The sequence below is a fragment of the Somniosus microcephalus genome, chromosome 28 (assembly GCF_052327205.1).
Source record: "Somniosus microcephalus isolate GS21.2 chromosome 28, FLI_Smic_1.0, whole genome shotgun sequence".
NCBI classification, from domain to species: Eukaryota; Metazoa; Chordata; class Chondrichthyes; order Squaliformes; family Somniosidae; genus Somniosus; species Somniosus microcephalus.
The window spans coordinates 15,608,208-15,626,863 of NC_141014.1; the positions used below are offsets into that span (position 1 = coordinate 15,608,208).

At 47.7% G+C, this 18,656-nt stretch overlaps 1 protein-coding gene across 1 annotated transcript in view; it reads right to left on the minus strand.

Moving 5' to 3' along the window:
* Window positions 1-18,656, minus strand: part of mei1 (meiotic double-stranded break formation protein 1) — a 247,894-nt gene that overhangs the window by 193,826 nt on the left and 35,412 nt on the right. The window contains exons 5-6 of the mRNA XM_085969507.1: window positions 16,889-16,994; window positions 252-455 (exon numbers count right to left, since the gene is read on the minus strand). Coding sequence (XP_085825633.1) covers window positions 252-455; window positions 16,889-16,994 — 310 coding nt within the window. The remainder of the gene's footprint in view (window positions 1-251; window positions 456-16,888; window positions 16,995-18,656) is intronic.

Here is an 18,656-nt window from a genome sequence, read left to right on the forward strand (position 1 = left end):
CAATGAACCATGGCTGCCTCAAGGAAGGAAGAAAAAGGAAAATAGAGAGGAAAAACTCCAACAAAACAAAATGTCAGAGGTTAACATCACTGTATATTGCATTAGCAATTAATAATTTAAAAATGTGACTAAAAACAAAATCATTTCACAAGTAAACTAAAATGACATGAAAACCAATAACCAAAACTATTTTGTGCAACTAAAATGTCATGTGGCATATATTACACACACACAAAACATCTCAAACATACCAAGGGAGTTTACTTGCAGTTCTTTGGTCTGTGCTGCCTCCATCATTGATACGAAGAGTTTACAAAGTCTCTCATTGAAGTGCATAGATAGCTTCTCAGCAGCAGGAGGGTAACTGTACAGTGTACAGAAAATATAGCACACGGACGCTTTCACTGCTTCATCAGGGTAAACCAGTGCTACTCGCATTTGTTCCAGCAGCATCGCTTAAATAAAGAAAATTGCAATAATGTATTTAAAATAAATGCTTCATACTGAAGCAATTCAATACTGTAAGCACTTCTGACAATTTTTCATTTGAAATAATTTTGGTTAAATCTTCCTCCCAGTCATGTTATACATAGAATGTACAGCACAGAAACAGGCGATTCGGCCCAACTGGTCCATGCTGGTATTTATGCTCCACAAGCCTCCTCCAACCTTACTTCATCCCACCCTATCAGCACATCCTTCTATTCCTTCCTCCTTCGTGTGTTTTTCTAGCTTCCCCTTAAATGCATCTATGCTAGGTTACTGCTCATTGAATGCTTACAAGTAATACGGTAATTTGATTACTGCAAACACACTATGACAAAATTGGAGTTACTGGGGGAAAAATTCGGTTGATTTGCCTGGGCGCGGCGATGTTAGCACCGCTCACGAAATTGACCAGTCGTTTGGCGGCGGCGGTAAACACTACCGCCACGATCGTGACGTCAGTCAAGCGTGCAACGCCCCGGACCGGATATTGAGTCGCGCCCCCTGCCTTAGTGCCTGCCGCTAAGAACAACAAGTAGAGGGAAACATTTTCAAGTCGGGATGGGACTGGGGGAGCGCTATTTAAAGGCGGACGCTTCCTGCCTTTTCTTGTCGGCAAAACTTTTGGTTTTAACGCGGTCCGAAGGAGTTTTGGCCCTCAGCACCACTCTTGAGGTTCCTAAGTGCCGAGCTCTTTCCCTGGGCCTATCCATTAGTGCTTCCAACACAATTGCTTTTGAGCACACTCCAGGCCGAGATTCAAGGCTGCAATGAGCAGGGAGTGGCTGGCCAGCAAGATGGCCCCTCCCCTTTAAGAACTGGATGGTGCCAGTCTGCCTGGCTTCCATGGTAACAGACATCCCTGAGCTTCGGTAGCGTTCTGAGGTAGCGCCTCGCTCCCTCACGTTTGCCCCTTAAGAGGAATGTATAGCACCTGATTTAGCGCTCAAATCACCTCTAGGGGCGATAGAGGAGATGGTACTCAGTAAAATAATGGGACTTAAGGCGGATAAATCCACCGGACCTGATGGCCTACATCCTAGGGTCTTGAGAGAGGTGGCGGTAGGGATTGTGGATGCATTGGTGATCATTTTCCAGAACTCCCTGGACTCAGGAAAGGTCCCGGCAGATTGGAAAACTGCTAATGTAACACATTATTTAAGAAGGGAAGTAGACAAAAAGCTGGAAACTATAGACCAGTTAGCCTAACATCTGTGGTTGGCAAAATGTTGGAGTCCATTATTAAGGAAACAGTAACAGAGCATTTGGATAAACATAATTTAATAGGACAGAGTCAGCATGGTTTTACGACGGGGAAGTCATGTTTGACAAATTTGCTTGAATTCTTTGAGGATGTAACATACAGAGTGGATAAAGGGGAACCAGTGGATGTAGTGTATTTGGACTTCCAAAAGGCATTTGACAAGGTTCCACACAAAAGATTACTGATCAAGATAAAAAAAATCACAGGATTGGGGGTAATATACTGGCATGGGTGGAAGATTGGCTATCTAACAGAAAACAAAGAGTTGGGATAAATGGTTCGTTCTCGGGCTGGCAATCAGTAACTAGTGGTGTTCCGCAGGGGTCAGTGCTGGGACCCCAACTCTTTACAATCTATATTAACGATTTGGAGGAAGGGACCGAGTGCAACATATCCAAGTTTGCCGACGATACAAAGATGGGAGGGAAAGCAGTGAGTGAGGAGGACATAAAAAACCTGCAAAAGGACATAGACAGGCTAAGTGAGTGGGCAGAGATTTGGCAGATGCAATATAATGTTGGAAAGTGTGAGGTTATGCACTTTGGCAGAAAAAATCAAAGAGCAAGTTATTATCTAAATGGAGAGAAACTGCAAAGTGCTACAGTACAAAGGGATCTGGGGGTCCTGGTGCATGAAACACAAAAAGTTAGTATGCAGGTGCAGCAGGTAATCAGGAAGGCCAATGGAATCTTGGCTTTTATTGCAAGGGGGATGGAGTATAAAAACAGGGAAGTCTTGCTGCAGTTATACAGGGTATTGGTGAGGCCACACCTGGAATACTGCGTGCAGTTTTGGTTTCTTTATTTAAGATATACTTGCTCTCGAGGCGGTTCAGAGAAGGTTCACTCGGTTGATTCCAGAGATGAGGGGGTTGACGTATGAGGAAAGGTTGAGTAGGTTGGGACTCTACTCATTGGAGTTCAGAAGAATGAGAGGCGATCTTATCGAAACATATAAGATTGTGAGGGGGCTTGATCGGGTGGATGCGGTGAGGATGTTTCCACTGATGGGTGAGACTAGAACTAGGGGGCATAATCTTAGAATAAGGGGCTGCCCTTTCAAAACTGAGATGAGGAGAAACTTCTTCACTCAGAGGGTAGTAAATCTATGGAATTTGCTACCCCAGAGAGCTGTGGAAGTTGCAACATTAAATAAATTTAAAATGGAGATAGACATTTTCCTAGCAGATAAGGGAATTGGGGTTACGGGGAGAGGGCAGGGAAGTGGACGTGAGTCTAGATTCAGATCAGCCATGATCCTATTGAATGGCGGAGCAGGCCCGAGGGGCCGTATGGCCTACTCCTGCTCCTATTTCTTATGTTCTTATTGGGGCAGTAATTCGGCTCGGGTGATTGCCGCGCGTGCAAGGGGCCCCAAGGTGGACTTACCCGGCGCGCCGACATCTGAAATCTGGCCCGCAATGACATTCCTGTGACTGGCCAGCTTGAGGTCCTGCCGCGCTGTGCGTGCGTGACCCAGCGGCGTACTTAGTGCGATGAGCCGGCTGGGATCACGTGAGCACAGGGCAACCAATGGGAGGTTGCAAAAGTTCATTCATAAGTTTGACAGTGAGAGCTGTCAAACTCATGAAAACTCCTGGCCCCAAAACACTACTTAAACCTGAAAGAAAATTAAAAAAAATATTGCACTACTTAAATGAACCATAAATAACTATGAAAAGCTATTTTAAACAATAATTTTAAAATTTGAAAAAAAAAAAATTATAAAAAATCGGGGCTAAAACTAAACTTACCTTACTGTAAATTCTTTAAAAATAACAAACCTGTGGAAAAAAAAATTCTAAATTGTATTAATAGACCACTTACCTGAAAAACTAAGTACTTACGTGTGGTTTTTCTGTGTGTAAATATCGGAGGCCTTTACACACGCGCATCTCTCTCAAAATACAGGAATCCCAAGGCGCACGCGCTGCCCGCTACCGTGCATGCGTTCAGCCTCTGAACCCCTTCGTTCAGAGGACTGGAAATGCCGGCGTTCCCCGCATGCACGGTGTTTCCTGAACGCCGGCATTTCATCCGGCCAGATGCGTGAGTACCCAGACCGTACTCACGCATTTGGACCCGAATTACTGGGCCATTATGTTCTAGAGGCGAATTTTGCAGTCGGAGGCAATAATTAGCGCCAGGTGCTAAACTTTGCGCCAGGCCAATATTAGCGCCCCAAAATGGGCGATACCAAATTTTTCCCCCATTGGGTTTCTCGACATGGATTTTTTTTAAAGATACAGGTTGAGCATCTTGAATACGGCAACCTCGGGACCGAGGCCGAGCCGGTTTTCGTGTTTTTCCAGACTTCGGAACGTGTTTCTGATGTCCGAAGTCCGGAAATATCGCAACCTGGGCTCGGGCGTTTCCAGACTTCGGACATCAGGAACAGGTTCAGAGTCCAGAAATGCCTGGGCCCAGGTTGCGGTTTGACAGGGTGTCCAGATTCCGGAACATTCTAGATTCCGGAACTCCTGATTTTGGACGCTCAACCTGTACCACAAACTAGCTATTTCGTAAGTCTGCCATTTCCTGATTTCCAATTACAAGGTCAGCTGTGTTTTCATTAAGGGGCCCACATTACTCTTAATCACCCTTTCTCTTAATATATTTGTAAAATCCCTTGCAAGCTTTTTCTTGTATTCAATATCACAAGTTAGGGTGCTCCATCAGGAAAGATTGATGAGTGGGGGTAAAAATTAAGAAAAAATAAATAAATAAAAATTTGATTGTTTATTGCATTTTAAAAGTTTATATTTACAAACTCAAAAAAGCTATTGTCCTTCCACCTTTGGGACCTGCATCTGAATCTAGACGGGACAGAAGGGTAGATTTTACTTATCAGACGGTTGACCAGAGGAGGGTGCTGGCCTGTCTCCTGATCCTGCCAGTTATTTTGAGGGTCAGGCCTCATTAACATAATGTTGGCGGGTTGTGGGTGCCAAACGGCCAATATTGGATGGCCCAGAGGGCACCCCAGCCGGCAGGAAGGTAGGTCCAAAGGGGGAGGGGGGGGGGGGCGGAGAGAAAAGATCATAGAAGTGGGGGCGGTAGCAACCTACAATATTCTTCTGGAGTCCAAAGGAGCACTCCTGCTCCTCCTGGCCGCACACAAATAATTTTAATCTTACCTTTTCGGTACCTCTTCAGCTGTACCACCAGTAAAACTATGCAAAGGGTGCACAGCACATGGACTGCTTGCTTATCTAGCAAAAAAATTGCAATCGGGATCATAGTCAGTGGGGGTGATTTTGGGTGTTGGAGGCGGGACTGCTGCTTGTAGGGTTTTAGTCCCGCCTCCATCGACTTCTGGCCAATCCACGCTATTTTCCCTTGATTGACCTTGCTAAGCCCGCCCAGCGGGCTTAGCAGGCCAATTAAGGGGAAGTCGGTTACAGAGAACGTCAGCGAATGACGCTTCATCTGTCAAAAATTTTTGACAGATGAATTATCATCGTTTGACAGCTCTGTCAAACACTGACATTCTCTGTTGTTTGATGAGTTCTTGTATTCAAGGCTCATCAAACCTCTTGAGCAGAAATTAGATGGCTGTTGCATTGGAGAATGCAGCAGCCATCTGTCATCTCTGCCGGTGAGATGCGAGACTCTCCGCATTCCCAACTGTTGAAGCCTGCAGGAAGAAACAAAGGTAAGTAAACATTTTCTATCACTTTCCACTCACCTCACATACTCACCTCTCCATACCTGCACCCATCACTTGCCTCCACAGCGCACTTTTGCACCACTCCGGCTCCCTGCTCGCCTCGGTGACCCTGGCGGGGTTTCCCGACATCAGGAAGCCCATGCCTCTGGTGGAAAAATGGGGATAATCCTCTTAACTGCCTGTTATCAGTGGCAGTTAAGTGGCTGTAATCCCCTTCCCGCCTCCAGGAGACAGGACCCGGCGCGGGTTGGCTACCCACCTCCCAGATGGCACGGAGATTCTGCCATTTTCCCGGCAGTCCCGCCTCCAAACTCACCTCCCCAGGGTTGGCAAAATCCAGCCCATAGTCATAACGGCACAGAAGGGGGCCATTCGGTCCAGTGAGACCATGCCAGCTCTCTGTAAAGCAATCCAGTCAGTCCCATTCCCACGCTCTGTCCCTGTAGCCCTGCAAGTTTATTTCCCTCAAGTGCCTATCCAGTCTCCCCTTGAAAACATTGAGAGTCTCCGCTTCCACCACTTCCATCGGCAGCAAGCTCCAGGTCCAAGAGATTAGCGTGCAAAATTAAGGCACATGGGATTGGGGGCAAGGTAGTGACTTGGATAGAGAACTGGTTGGCGGACAGAAAGCAAAGAGATGGAATAAACAGGTCGTTTTCCGAGTGGCAGGCAGTGACTAGTGGGGTACCGCAAGGATCGGTCCTATGACCCCAGCTGTTCACAATATATATTAATGATCTGGACGAGGAATTGGATGTAATATCTCCAAATTTGCAGCTGACACAAAGCTGGGTGAGAGGGTATGCTGTGAGGAGGATGTCATGAAACTCCAGCACGATTTGGACAGGTTAGGTGATTGGGCAGAAACATGGCAAATGCACTATAATGTGGATAAATGTGACGTTATCCACTTTGGTGGCAAAAACAGGAAGGCAGATTATTATTTGAATGGCAATAGATTGGGAGAAGGGGAAGTGCAAAGAGACCTGGGTGTTCTTGTGCACCAGTCACTGAAGGTAAGCATGCAGGTGCAGCAGGCGGTTAAGAAGGCAAATGGTATGTTGGCCTTCGTAGCAAGAGGGTTCGAGTACAGGAACAAGGACGTCTTGCTACAGTTATACAGGGCCTTGGTGAGACCGCACCTTGAGTATTGTGTGCAGTTTTGGCCGCCTTATCTGAGGAAGGACGTTCTTGCCATGGAAGGAGTGCAGCGAAGATTCACCAGGCTGATACCTGGGCTGGCAGGAATGACGTATGAGAGATTGCGTCGATTGGGCTTATACTCACTGGAGTTTAGAAGATTGAGGGGTGATGTGCCTTCAATAACCACAAAACTAGAAGTTATAGACTTAAACAAATTGGCTTTTAATCACTAAGATCAAAGCTAACATCTCAACACACCGACTGGCTCACAGGAATGAGTCATACAGATCCTGAGATCTTTAAGTAAGAGAAGTCAGGGGCGGAGCCAAGAGCCAAGACCTGGAACCTTCCAGGTTAGTCAGGGAAGAGGAAGTGAAACTATACACCGTGTGGGGGAGAGTAATATACATGAGTGCAAAACGAATACAGGCAAGACAAGCAGATTTCATTACATTCACCCCTTCTTTAGATTTATGTAAAAAGTCACACAACACCAGGTTATAGTCCAACAGCTTTATTTGAAATCACAAGCTTTCGGAGCGCTGCTCCTTCTTCAGGTGAAGTGGAGAAATGCATAAAGACACAGCTTATATAGTCAGAGAATCATGTCAGATGTTTACAGGTAATCTTTCCAACTGCCATTGATCACACCTCGGCAGAGAGATAATCACAGCAGTCAAAGGTGTGAATGGTGTCCAAACAGGTCAGTCAGGGAAACATTACATCAAAGAACAATGAGGTGGGGTCACAAGGGGTCAAATATTGCAGATGCTGGGGTCTGTATGAAAAACAAAAAAAGACAAAAAACATTTTTTTTTTTTTTTTGCCTGGAAATCACAGCAGGTCCGGCCGCATCCGTGTAGAGAGAACAAGCCAATGTCGACTCGAGTCTGGATGACCCTGCATCAGGTGGGGTTACATGTAGCGTGACATGCACCCAAGATCTCTGTTGAGGCCGTCCTCATGGGTGCGGAACTTGGCTATCAGTTTCTGCTCGACGATTTTGCGTTGTCGTGTGTCTCGAAGGCCACCTTGGAGAATGCTTACCCGAAGATCGGAGGCTGAATGTCCTTGACTGCTGAAGTGTTCCCCGACTGGGAGGGAACACTCCTGCCTGGTGATTGTTGCGCGGTGTCCGTTCATCCGTTGTCGCAGTGTCTGCATGGTCTCGCCGATGTACCATGCTCCGGGGCATCCTTTCCTGCAACGTATGAGGTAGACAACGTTGGCCGAGTCACATGAGTATGTACCATGTACCTGGTGGGTGGTGTCCTCACGTGTGATGATGGTATCTGTGTTGATGATCTGGCATGTCTTGCAGAGGTTGCTGTGGCAGGGTTGTGTGGTGTCGTGGTCGCTGTTCTCCTGAAAGCTGGGTAATTTGCTGCGAACGATGGTCTGTTTGAGGTTAGGCGGCTGTTTGAAAGCGAGTAGTGGAGGCGTGGGGATGGCCTTAGCGAGGTGTTCGTCGTCATCGATGACATGTTGAAGGCTGCGAAGAACATGGCGTAGTTTCTCCGCTCCGGGGAAGTACTGGACAACGAAGGGTACTCTGTTGGTTGTGTCCCGTGTTTGTCTTCTGAGGAGGTCTATGCGATTTTTCGCTGTGGCCCGTCGGAACTGTCGATCGACGAGTCGAGCGTCATATCCCGTTCTTACAAGGGCGTCTTTCAGTGTCTGTAGGTGTCCATCGCGTTCCTCCTCGTCTGAGCAGATCCTGTGTATTCGCAGGGCTTGTCCATAGGGGATGGCTTCTTTAACGTGGTTAGGGTGGAAGCTGGAGAAGTGAAGCATCGTGAGGTTGTCCGTGGGCTTGCGGTAAGAGTGAAGTGCTGAGGTGTCCGTCTTTGATGGAGATTCGTGTGTCCAGGAATGAGATTGATTCTGAGGAGTAGTCCATGGTGAGTTTGATGGTGGGATGGAACTTGTTGATGTTATCGTGTAGTCTTTTCAGTGATTCTTCGCCGTGGGTCCATAGGAAGAAAATGTCGTCGATGTATCTGGTGTATAGCGTTGGTTGGAGATCCTGTGCAGCGAAGAAGTCTTGCTCGAACTTGTGCATGAAGATGTTTGCGTATTGGGGTGCGAATTTGGTCCCCATGGCTGTTCCGTGTGTTTGGGTAAAGAACTGGTTGTCGAAGGTGAAGACATTGTGGTCAAGGATGAAGCGGATGAGTTGTAGGATGGCGTCTGGAGATTGGCTGTTGTTGGTGTTGAGTACTGAGGCTGTCGCAGCGATGCCGTCATCGTGGGGGATACTGGTGTAGAGTGCCGAGACGTCCATCGTGGCGAGGAGTGTTCCTGGTTCAACTGGTCCGTGGGTGCTGAGTTTCTGTAAGAAGTCTGTAGTGTCGCGACAGAAGCTGGGGGTTCCCTGTACGATGGGTTTCAGGATGCCCTCGACGTATCCAGAGAGGTTCTCACACAGGGTTCCGTTGCCTGATGCGATAGGACGTCCAGGTGTGTTGGCTTTGTGTATCTTTGGGAGGCAGTAGAAGTCTCCCACGCGGGGAGTACGTGGGATGAGAGCATGTAGGATGCTTTGAAGGTCTGGGTCGAAGGTTTTGATCAGTCTGTTGAGTTGGCGGGTGTGTTCTTTGGTCGGATCTGCGGGTAACTGTCTGTAGTGTTCCTGGTTGTCCAGTTGTCGGTATACTTCTTTGCAATAGTCCATTCTGTTCTGTATGACAATGGCACCTCCTTTGTCTGCTGGTTTGATGACGATGTTGCGGTTGGTCTTGAGAGCGTGGATGGCGTTGCGTTGTGCTCGGGTGACATTCTGGACTGTCTTGTGAGTGCGGCTGATGAATCTGGCGTTGATGCATCTCCTGACAGCTTGAGCATACATGTCAAGCTTAGGGCAGCGACCCTCCGGAGGGGTCCAATTTGACTCTTTCTTCTTCGGTTGCTGCACTGCGGATCCCTCTGTCTGCTGTTCCGGATCATTGATTGTCTCATTGGGTTCGCTGCTGACATCTTGGGATTTGTGGAAGAATTCCCGGAGCCTCATTCTCCTGATGAATTCCTCTGTGTCTGCCGCGAGACCGATGGGGTCCATTTTGGTGGTGGGGCAGAAATTGAGCCCTCGGCTGAGAACTTCAATTTTGTCTGGTTGAAGGGTGTGGTCGGACAGGTTGACGATAGATTTCCCTGTGGTTTCAACCGTGGTACTGGGGGAGGCTTGGTTGCTGCTGCTGGTGATGCCAAGTTTCTCAAGCTTCCTGTTCTTGGTGTGCATGTAGGTAGCGTAGTTCCGTTGCCTTGTTTGTTTGGCGGTGTCTCGTAGCTGGTCTGCTGCGTCCTGAGCACAGGCTGAGAACATGGACTCCATCTCGGTTTCGAGGTTGCAGTTGGAAAGGTTACCTGTAAACATCTGACATGATTCTCTGACTATATAAACTGTGTCTTTATGCATTTCTCCACTTCACCTGAAGAAGGAGCAGCGCTCCGAAAGCTTGTGATTTCAAATAAAGCTGTTGGACTATAACCTGGTGTTGTGTGACTTTTTACATTTGTCCACCCCAGTCCAACTCCGGCATCTCCACACCATCTTTAGATTTAGTCCATCGGGGTGATGTTTCTTAAAAGTTGGTATAAGTGAGTCTGTCAGGAGGTTTTGCGGTTCTCAGTGATCGGCGCAAAGCCGGTTGGGGTGCCTCTAGGGGAGTGGATTCTGGTTCCTCCGCTGTTCGGGCCTCTGCAGTGTCTTCCAGGTTATCTGCAGTGTCCTCCAGGTTAAAGTTGGGTATTGATACCTCTGGGCGTCCTGTCTCTTTTTGGTGTAGGTCTTCCTCGGGTAGTCTCTCATCGTTCTCTCCGCTCCCCGAGGGAGCGAGGTCTTTTATGGAAACAGTGTCCTCTCGCCCGTCATATTCGATATAGGCGTACTGAGGGTTTGCATGGAGGAGCTGTACCTTTTCCACAAGGGGGTCCGTTTTATGGCCTCTCACATGCTTCCGCAATAGTACTGTCCCCGGAGACGTCAGCCACGCGGGTAGAGATATGCCCGAGGTGGATTTCCGGGCGAAAACGAACATCTTTTCGTGAGGGGTAGCGTTAGTGGCTGTACATAACAGAGGCCTTATGGAGTGGAGCACGTCTGGGAGGACTTCCTGCCAGCGGGAGGTCGGAAGGCCTTTTGACTTTAAGGCTAACGTGACGGCCTTCCAAACAGTAGCATTCTCCCTTTCCACTTGCCCATTACCCCGGGGGTTGTAGCTAGTGGTTCTGCTAGTGGCTATCACCTTTGAGAGCAAGAACTGGCTCAGTTCGTCACTCATAAATGACGTCCCCCTATCGCTGTGTATGTAGTTCGGCATGCCAAACATGCAGAATAGATTACCGAGACACTTGATGACCGTGGCACTGGTCATGTCTGGGCAGGGAATGGCGAAGGGGAAGCGGGAATATTCATCGATGATATTGAGGAAGTATACGTTACGGTCGGCAGAGGGAAGGGGTCCCTTGAAGTCCAGACTTAGGCGCTCGAATGGCCGTGTGGCTTTGATAAGGTGTGCACGGTCAGGCCTGTAGAAACGAGGCTTGCATTCCGCACAGATGCGGCAGGCTCTGGTCATTGCCCTGACCTCCTCGATGGAGTGGGGCAGATTGCGGGACTTTATAATATGGTATAGTCGGGTGGCCCCTGGGTGACAGAGGTCGTTGTGGAGACCCTGTAATTTGTCCGTATGAATGCTGGCACACATTCCCCGCGATAGGGCGTCTGGGGGTTCATTAAGGGCTCCCGGCCTGTACATAATATCATAGTCGAACGTGGATAGTTCGATCCTCCACCTGAGTATTTTGTCATTCTTGATTTTCCCCCTTTGTTTCTTATTAAACATGAAAGCCACCGACCGCTGGTCGGTGAGCAGGGTGAAACGTTTGCCGGCTAGGTAGTGTCTCCAGTGCCGCACTGCCTCCACTATAGCCTGTGCCTCCTTCTCGACAGAAGAGTGCCTGATTTCAGGTCCCTGAAGGGTTCGGGAGAAGAAGGCCACAGGTCTCCCAGCCTGATTGAGGGTCGCAGCTAAGGCAAAGTCTGACGCATCGCTTTCGACTTGAAAGGGAATGCTTTCGTCCACTGCACACAGTGCAGCCCTTTCAATGTCCTGTTTGATACTGGTGAAAACCTCCCGAGCTTCAGCTGATAGTGGGAAGGACGTCGATTTAATGAGGGGTCGGGCCTTATCAGAGTAATTGGGCACCCATTGGGCATAATACGAAAAAAATCCCAGGCACCTTTTTAAAGCTTTGGGATTGTGTGGCAGGGGCAGTTCCTTTAGGGGGCGTAATCTGTCAGGGTCTGGTCCAATTACCCCATCTTCCACCACACAGCCGAGGATACAGAGACAGGTTGTGTTGAAGACACATTTGTCTTCGTTGTAGGTTAGATTCAGCTTTAGGGCAGTTTTTAAAAATCTCGCAAGATTTAGATCGTGGTCTTGCTGGTTGTGCCCGCAGATAGTGACATTGTCCAGATAGGGGTAGGTAGCTTGTAGTTTATTCTCGTCAACCATGCGGTCCATCTCACGTTGGAAGACCGAGACCCCATTTGTTACCCCGAAGGGCACTCTGAGAAAATGGTAGAGGCGTCCGTTCGCCTCAAAGGCGGTGTATGGGCGGTCCTCCGTTCTAATGGGGAGCTGGTGATACGCGGATTTGAGGTCGATAATCGAGAAGACTCGGTATTGCGCGATCTGGTTGGCCATTTCTGATATGCGGGGTAAAGGGTAGGCGTCCAGCTGGGTATAAATATTAACAGTCTGACTGAAGTCAATTACCATCCGTTTCTTTTCGCTATTTTTAACTATGACTACGGACTGGTACTGCATTCAATAATGCCTTCCCGCAGGAGTCTGTCCACTTCCGCCTTGATAAAGTGTCTGTCTTCCAGACTGTACCGTCTACTTTTGGTCGCTATGGGCCTACAGTTCGGAGCGAGGTTAGCGAATAAAGAGGGCAGGCTGATTTTTAAGGTTGATAGGCCACAGACTGTGAGTGGCGGCTGGGACCCGCCATATGCTAGCGTGACACTTTCGTGGTGGCACTGGAAGTCCAGGCCCAAGATTACATTAACAGAGTTCTGGCATCACGAGGAGTTTAAAATCCTTGTAGTCCGTGCCTTTTACAGTCAGTGTTACCACACAGTAGCCCAAAATGTCCGAAGTGTGGGGCTTAGCAGCCATAGCAATTCTGCTCCGTGTAGGGGTTACCGTTAATGAGTGCCGCCGTACCAGGCTAGGGTGGATAAAACTCTCGGTACTCCCACAGTCAATTAAACATTTCGTTAAATTCCCGTTTACCTGTATGTCCATCATGGATTTTGTCAACGGGTGTGGCCTGGATTGATCCACCGTGATCGAAGCCACTGTTGGGCCCTGGGCGGCCGTTGAGTCGGGAAAAGATGGCGGATCCCAAGATGGCGGCCCGCACGGCACGCACAAGGCGGTGACGGAGTTGGAAATCGGATTCCCCCTGCAGACTTTGCTAAAATGCCCCTTTTTCTTACATTTGAAGCATGTAGCGTCCTTCGCTGGGCATCGTTGTCTGGGGTGCTTGGCCTGGCCGCAGAAGTAGCATTTCGGGCCTCGAGACATTGCCGCTGTAGTAGGACTCCTGGGTGAACTTCTGTGTGGGGACTCCGGCGGTGTAGAGCTGGTCTGAGGCCTGGATGGGGAAGATGGCTGATTCCAAGATGGCGGCCCGCTCGGCGCGCACGAGGCGGTGAGGGCCGCATGGCTGGAAGAATAAGAGTCAGTGTTTTTCTGGGCCACGTCCAGCGATCGCGCAGTGGCCACTGCCTTTTTTAAGTCCAGGACCTCCTTCTCCAGCAGTCTCTGCCGGATATAATTCGATTTGAGGCCTGTGATGAAGGAATCGCGGACCAATTCGTCAGAGTACACGTTGGCCATCATGGCCTTGCAGTTACAGTCCCGGACCAAGTCCTTTAGGCCCTGTAAGAAATCGTCCATTGATTCCTCAGGTCGCTGCCTGCGTGTAGCCAGCAGATGTCTGGCGTACACTTCGTTTACTGGCCTCTGGTATTGGGCCTTCAGGATAGTGATGGCCTCCGTGTAAGAGGTGGCGTCCCGGATGAACGAATAAATCCGATGGCTAACACGAGTAGTCAGTAGACTCAGTTTATCTACCTCGCTAGCGGATGAGGCCCTCGCGAAGAGTTCGAAGCATTTGAGCCAGTGTCCAAATTGATTTGATGCTTCAGCAGAATGTGGATCCAAGTCCAGGCACTCTGGTTTTAGGAGTCGATCCATCCTAGTATTCTTTAGTGATTAAAATTGATGTGCCTTCAATAACCACAAAACTAGAAGTTATAGACTTTAACAAGTTGGCTTTTAATCACTAAGATCAGAGCTAACATCTCAACACACCGACTGGCTCACAGGAATGAGTCATACAGATCCTGAGATCTTTAAGTAAGAGATGTCGGGGCGGAGCCAAGAGCCAAGACCTGGAACCTTCCAGGTTAGTCAGGAAAGAGGAAGTGAAACTATACACCGTGTGGGGGAGGGTAATATACATGAGTGCAAAACGAATACAGGCAAGACAAACAGATTTCATTACAAGGGGATCTCATCGAAACCTATAAAATTCTGTCAGGCCTGGACAGACTAGATGCTGGAAGGATGTTCCCGATGGTCGGGGAGTCCAGAACCAGGGGTCATAGTCTAAGGATAAGGGGTAGGACATTTAGGATTGAAATGAGGAGGAATTTCTTCACCCAAAGAGTGGTGAACCTGTGGAATTCTCTGCCACAGAGGGCGGTGGAGGCCAGTTCATTAAATATATTCAAGAAAGAGTTGGATATATTTCTTAAGGCTAAAGGGATCAAGGGATATGGGGAGAAGGCAGGGACAGGGTACTGAATTTGAATGATCAGCCATGATCTCATTGAATGGCGGAGCAGGCTCGAAGGGCCGAATGGCCTATTCCTATCTTCTATGTTTCTATGTTTTCTATGTCCTCACCACTCGCTGCGTAAAAACGTTTTTCCTCACGTCCCTCCTGTATCTCTTGCCCAAAACCTTAAATCTGTGTCCTCTAGTCCTTGTACCATCAACTAGTGGGAACAGTCTTTCCCCGTCTAGCCTATCCAAACCCGTCATAATCTTGTACACCTCTATCAAATCACCCCTCAACCTCCTTTGCTCTAATGAAAACAAATCCAGCTTCTCCAACCTGTCCTTGTAGCTAAGATCCCCCATCCCTGGAACCATTCTGGTAAATCTCCTCTGCACCCTCTCAAGGGACTTCGCATCCTTCCTAAAGTGTGGTGACCAGAACTGGACGCAATACTCCAGTTGTGGCCTAACCAGCGCTTTATAAAGGTTCAGCATAACTTCTCTACTTTTGTACTCAATACCTCTATTTATGAAACCCAAGATCCCATATGCTTCGCTAACCACTCTCTCAATATGTCCTGCCACCTTCAGGGACCTATGCACATTAACTCCCAGACCCCTCTGTCCCTGCACACTCTTTAAAACTGTGCCATTAAGTGTATATTGCCTCTCCCTGTTCCTTCTGCCAAAATGCATCACCTCACACTTCTCTGTATTAAATTCCATCTGCCACTTGTCTGCCCATTCTGCTAGCCTTTCTATGTCCTGCTGCAGTCGATTGGTATCATCGTCACTGTTTGCCACACCCCCAAGTTTGGTGTCATCGGCAAATTTAGAAATTCTACTCTGTATTCCAATATCCAAGTCATTTATATATATCAAAAAAAGCAATGGCCCCAGCTCTGATTCTTGGGGAACACCACTGTCTACCATCCTCCAGTCTGAAAAACAGCCATTTACCACAACTCGCTGTTTTCTGTCCTTAAGCCAATTCCTTATCCAAGCTGCCACTGACCCACCTATTCCACTAGCCTCGATTTCGTTAACCAGCCTTCTACGTGGTACTTTGTCAAACGCCTTCCTAAAATCCATGTAGACAACATCCATTGCATTCCCTTCAACGATACTCCCTGTTACTTCATCAAAAATCATAGGACCCCGATTGTCAGGACTCCAATTTGCATGTTTAAAGGGCCTACTCCCTGAAACAGGTGGGCACTCCGAGCTCCCAGCGGAAGCTGCTCGAGGATAGCTGGCCAAGCTAAAATCGGCCCCGGTGTCTTCTCCCTCTTACCAGTTGTAAAGGTTGTAAGTGAAAGTTTGTTCAGTTTTAACGCAGTTCCCAATAAGCACGAGACCCTCACACAACAATTTTCATAATTCAGTATGAATTGGCTGCCTTACTTAGAGACAACGTTCCCTTGGGAACCCACGCAGCCGGCCTGCCAATGCAAATGCCGCATTAAAGGGGCTGCATGGCATCAAAAAAAAATTAGAGGGAACATTGCTTAGAGACCACAAGAGGTTTAGAAAATACCTCACTGTTGCAGTAAGGGTTGTTTTTCTGCACCTGGCATTAAACACATGGGACCAGAAATTCTGGTCCCCACGGGTGAATACGCGCTGGGTACTCACCCGTAGGCCCAACTAAAGTGCTGGTTTCGTGCATGCACGGGAAACCGGAACTTCCGTTTCCTTAAAGGGGTTCACAGGTCGAACGCATGCGCTGGAGGAGGCAGCGCGTACGCCTGGAACTTCCGTTTTTTTTCCAGATTTCTCCGGGAGAGTAAGTCTCCAGGAGCTACGCATTTAAAAAGCAGTCGCAAGGCCTGCCTTTAACAAGGTAAGTGGTGAATTAAGTTATATTAAAACATTTTTTCCACAGGTTTATTATTTTTAAATACTTTAAAGAAAGTAAGTTTATTTTTAGCCCCACTAAAAACTGTAATAAATGTTTTCAAAAATTAAAATTATTGTTTAAAATAGTTATTTTATGTAATTTATAGTTATTTTAAAAATGTGATGTTTTTTTAAAAATTTATTTGAAGTTTTAATTATGTTTTGGGGCTGAACTCCTATTCATACATGAGATTCCCTGCTCCGATTGGCTCCCCATGGCCCACGTGATCCCTGGGGACGCTTCGAACTAACTGCGCCCCTGGGATACGCAAGCACTGCGTGGCAGCAGGCCCAGGATCGGAATCCCACGCGGGCCGACAGCACAACGGCCGGCGCGCTAGCTAAGTGCAGGTCGGAGGCTTGCACCCGCGGGAAGCCTCCGACCCGAATTTCTGGGCCATCGACAAGGCATAGTAGAAGAAAGCAGTGAAACTATCCACTGGTCTGCCTGATCTGGGAATTCTGACAATGCAATGCATGGCAGATTAGAAAAGTGTTTCTTTACTCCATCCTGGCACTTCTTGATATTTGTGGTATGGCCTTATGTCTTTCTCTGAATACTCACTATACTCCTGGATCAACTTCTCTGCGAGGAATGGGATGGCGAGTAACAGTTTACCCAACAATGTAAATATTGGTAAACTCCTCCTCATACTGCTTTTTTCTGACAACTGGAAAAAAGGATAAACAGGATATCAACAATTTTTAAAAGCTATCTCTAAGCCCAATTTTTCAACTCCAGCAAAAATAACTGAGCTAATTTACGACACAGGCTTGCCTGTACCAACAGCTCAAGATTGACTCTTCTGCTTTTGCTTTGCCCTCTGCTCTAAATTCACTCTAGGCAAATTCCCGTTTTAGAAGTACTATTCACGCTGTGTTCCCACCTCGCCCTGTGTCGCCTCTGCTCTGGCTAATTATGTTAAGTAGCCAGCAAATGTGTTAATAACAAGATTTGCAAGAAATTTACTTGGAACAATCAAATATTTCACAAACATATCATTTTTAAAGCGAGGTAGGACCCAAGGAGAGTATTGTCAATTTGCAGATGATCAGAAAATGGCAGAGATATTTTATAAGTAATTCGCATTGGTCTTCTAAAGTATATCGGAGAGGAGGTGACTCCTGACATGATTGAGAGTGAGATGTGTGATACTTTGATGGATTAAAGGAAAATTTTAAAATAAGTTGGTAAGGCTAAAGGAAGACAAAGTGCCAGGGCTCAACAGGATACATCCTAGGATCCTGAGGGAGATGAGAGGGGAAATTGCCGAGGCTCTAGAAATTATATTGCAGGACTTTATTCAGTGTGAATGATTGCCAGAGGACTGGAGAGTGGCCAATGTAGTCCCATTTTTAAAATGGGAGACAGCACAATCTGGGTAATTACAGACCAGTTAGCTTAACAGCTGTGGTATGAACATTTTAATTTATTTAAATTAAGGATGAAATTACCACACATCTAGATAAAGAGAAAATAGTTAGAAGTAGCCAGCACCTTGACATTCAACTGCATTACCATAGCCTTTGGCATTCAATGGCATTACCTTAGCCCAATCCCCCACCATCAACATCCTGGGGGTCACCATTGACCAGAAACTTAACTGGACCGGCCACATAAATACTGTGGCTACAAGAGCAGGTCAGAGGCTGAGTATTCTGTGGCGAGTGTCTAACCTCCTGACTCCCCAAAGCCTTTCTACCACCATCTACAAGGCACAAGTCAGAAGTGTGATGGAATACTCTCCAATTGCCTGGATGAGTGCAGCTCCAACAACACTCAAGCTCGACACCATCCAGGACAAAGCAGCCCGCTTGATTGGCACCCCATCCACCACCTTAAACAGTCACTCCCTCCACCACCGGCGCACTGTGGCTGCAGTGTGTACCATCTACAAGATGCACTCTCGTCAAGGCTGCTCAGCAGCACCTCCCAACCCCACGACTTCTACCACCTAGAAGGGCAAGGGCAGCAGGCGCATGGGAACACCATCACCTGCAAATATATCGCCGTTCCTTCATCGTCGCTGGGTCAAAATCCTGGAGCTCCCTAACAGCACCGTGGGAGCATCTTCACAACAACGACTGCAGCGGTTCAAGGCGGCAGCTCACCACCACCACCTTCTCAAGGGCAACTAGGGATGGGCAATAAATGCTGGCCTTGCCAGCGACGCCCACATCCCAGGAACAAATTTTTTTTTAAGTCAAAAGGAACAACTGTACTCGACAAATCTCAGAATTATTTGAAGAGAACAGATATGGTAGCTGGGAAAAATGCAGGTAGTGTACATGGAATTTCAAAAAGCCGAGAGAAGATTATGGGGTATGAAATT